At 37.6% G+C, this 2500-nt stretch overlaps 1 protein-coding gene across 3 annotated transcripts in view; it reads right to left on the bottom strand.

Annotated features, from left to right (window-relative positions):
- LOC137997889 (adhesion G protein-coupled receptor L3-like) overlaps positions 1–2500 on the bottom strand; it is a 91558-nt gene that overhangs the window by 73044 nt on the left and 16014 nt on the right. For all 3 annotated transcript variants that reach the window (XM_068844226.1, XM_068844212.1, XM_068844219.1), the window contains exons 4-5: positions 2435–2500; positions 510–671 (exon numbers count right to left, since the gene is read on the bottom strand). The exon at positions 2435–2500 is cut by the window's right edge and continues 120 nt beyond it. In XM_068844226.1, coding sequence (XP_068700327.1) covers positions 510–671; positions 2435–2500 — 228 coding nt within the window. The remainder of the gene's footprint in view (positions 1–509; positions 672–2434) is intronic.

The following is a 2500-nucleotide window of genomic DNA, read 5'->3' as shown; positions in this document are numbered from 1 at the left end:
TTCAGTCTCAGGTTACAGCCGCGGTTTTTACTATGGATACAGATATGGATACCTCATTTAGAGACCGATTAGTGGGCACGCACATATCCAACAATGTTGAAAGAGGATTGGTAAACGGCTCGAACTTCATTCAACATTCGCGACAACAAACGAAATGTTGAATGGTTGTTGAAGCAAAGTTGAAACGCTTTTAAACTCATTCAACATCGATTCAACTTCGATTCAACATGTTTCAACACGGTTGAAAGAAGGGGGGGGGGGGGGTGTGGGGAGAGTGGCAAACGGTTTTAATATCGCTGTTCAACAAAATCAAACGAATGTTAAATCAAAGATCCCGCTGAACGGCATAAGTGTGTTATGAAGAAAGAAACGCGAGGAACTGATTTGAGATGATTGTCGCCGAATATGCTCTCCCCTGTAAAACATTACAACTTTTTAAAGTGCAAATCGCTCTCGAAAGATTTAAGGTAGACTACAGTAAGAAAAAAAACACAGGTAATGCGACCTACCATTTTGAAAACCTCGCAATTGGATGTATCCTCTGTAGTCTATGAGAAGACATAATTTATCCCATCGGCACTGCCACTTAAGCGACTTACTCGAAAACATTTCATTAGTGCAGCCGGTAGGACTGGCTTTGCAGTTAACCTTTGGCATAAATGTGGACGGGTCTGCAAGAAAATACGATAACAACGAAAAGTGAAAACGTTCAAAAGCTGAGTAGCATTTTCTTCGGTTAAACCAAGAAAAAAAAGCGGGAAAGGACTTTCCAGTGGAAAAACAAAACCAAAAAAACACTTGTAAGTGGAGGTTTCTAAAAACAATTTGAAGTAAAAATAACGGTAAAAAGACGCGACGTTTCGACCAAACTTCGGTCATTATCAAGCCAAAAGTGAAGATAAAAATTTTTGCATAAGTGTAAATATAAAACAAAGAAGTAAAAGTATGTAAAGTATGAAAATGTAAAAAGGGTATGTTAAAAAACATGCACTTAATTGTTGTGACTTCTATCTTAGAAAAGTAATATTGTAACCAGAGTCCGGTCTGCAATGCGACGCGTCACTTGAGAGCAAATCCGAACGAAAAAGGCGTTTGTACTTACAGCCGAAAATTAAAGCTGATAACGAGTAAAAAATATAAAACAAGAACATACCATTGAAATCGATACTCTAGCGTTGAAAACCCGGGATTGTAAACGAGACCAGGTACGCCGAGAACTTCCATAAATAAAACAGTTTATGAAAACGTGCCGTGAGACGAAGCCTACGGTTTAATGTCTTTAAATTTGGAGTCTAACAATTTACATCTGTCACTGCGAAGGCAGCTCAGTTTTTGTCATCAGCTATTATAATTAATACTATTTAAACTGACTTCATATCAGACCTTTGATAACATCATTCTATTTCTACGTTTAAAAAAAAAGAAAGAAACTTTCCGGATTTTATCAATATTATCACATTTCTTCCAAACAGATCTCGTCGTAGTTACACTGTTCCCACTAAGCTATGATTTCACAGACAATTAGCTGGATCCCTCACATGAACATCTGCCTTTTTTCATGCAGAAGCTATTCCAGATCCAAAGTATTCACCTTCAAATTTTCTTCTTTTCATTCCTGATTCATACTGATGGTTCAGATTGGTATCAAATATATACGGGATTTTTCTTTTGGGTAAACGGAAACACGCATCCGGATTCGGATAACGACTCAGAAAACGTTTGCTCTTATGTATACTGCGTTATTGGTCAAATACAGTATCAGGTTGAATCCGTATTTACCTACGTTAAATTGGCGATCCTCATTTTACCTAGGTTGAATATGTACTCTACCTAGTTTAAAGCAGCTATCAACCCTCCAAAAGGGACTGAAAACACCTTTTCCTTCCCTCGACCTCTGTGTTACGGATCTCAACACATGTTCTGAATGTTTCGTATCATCTTATCGGTTTCTGTTTTCACTTGTACACTTATTCATTCACTCTCAACATTGCAACATAGTGAGGGAACAAAGAACTGTACTGCACTTCTCGGTATTTGAACTCGGACTCTCCAGATCTATAGTCCTGTGTCTTCACCACTACATAATAACGACGAACAAGCTCACCCAACACAGTTCTTTTCATTATTTACTTTTGTATAATAAGTCAATTGATCGTGATATCCATGTATATTAACCAAAACTAATCCTGATCTGACCCTAATTTTCTCTCTAGGCTTAATTTAGGCTTCAAAAAGAGTTTCTTCAATTCATCTGAGTGCGTATTCAACCTACATAAAACGAGGATCACCAATTTAACCTAGGTAAAAACGGATTTAACCTGAAAATGGATTTTAAGTACCGGCAACATATACAACTGTAAGCATACTCTTTTAGCTTACTATCCACAGTTCTTCACCATAATTGTGGCTGATAAATAAAGCAAATTCTAATTACCTTTGCCGTTTACGAATCCTCCTGCCTTGCCCTGCCGATCTATTCTTGTGGCTTCGCAGTTGATGT

Source organism: Montipora foliosa, chromosome 1 (assembly GCF_036669935.1).
Source record: "Montipora foliosa isolate CH-2021 chromosome 1, ASM3666993v2, whole genome shotgun sequence".
NCBI lineage: Eukaryota > Metazoa > Cnidaria > Anthozoa > Scleractinia > Acroporidae > Montipora > Montipora foliosa.
This window is presented reverse-complemented; position numbering and strand designations above follow the sequence as displayed.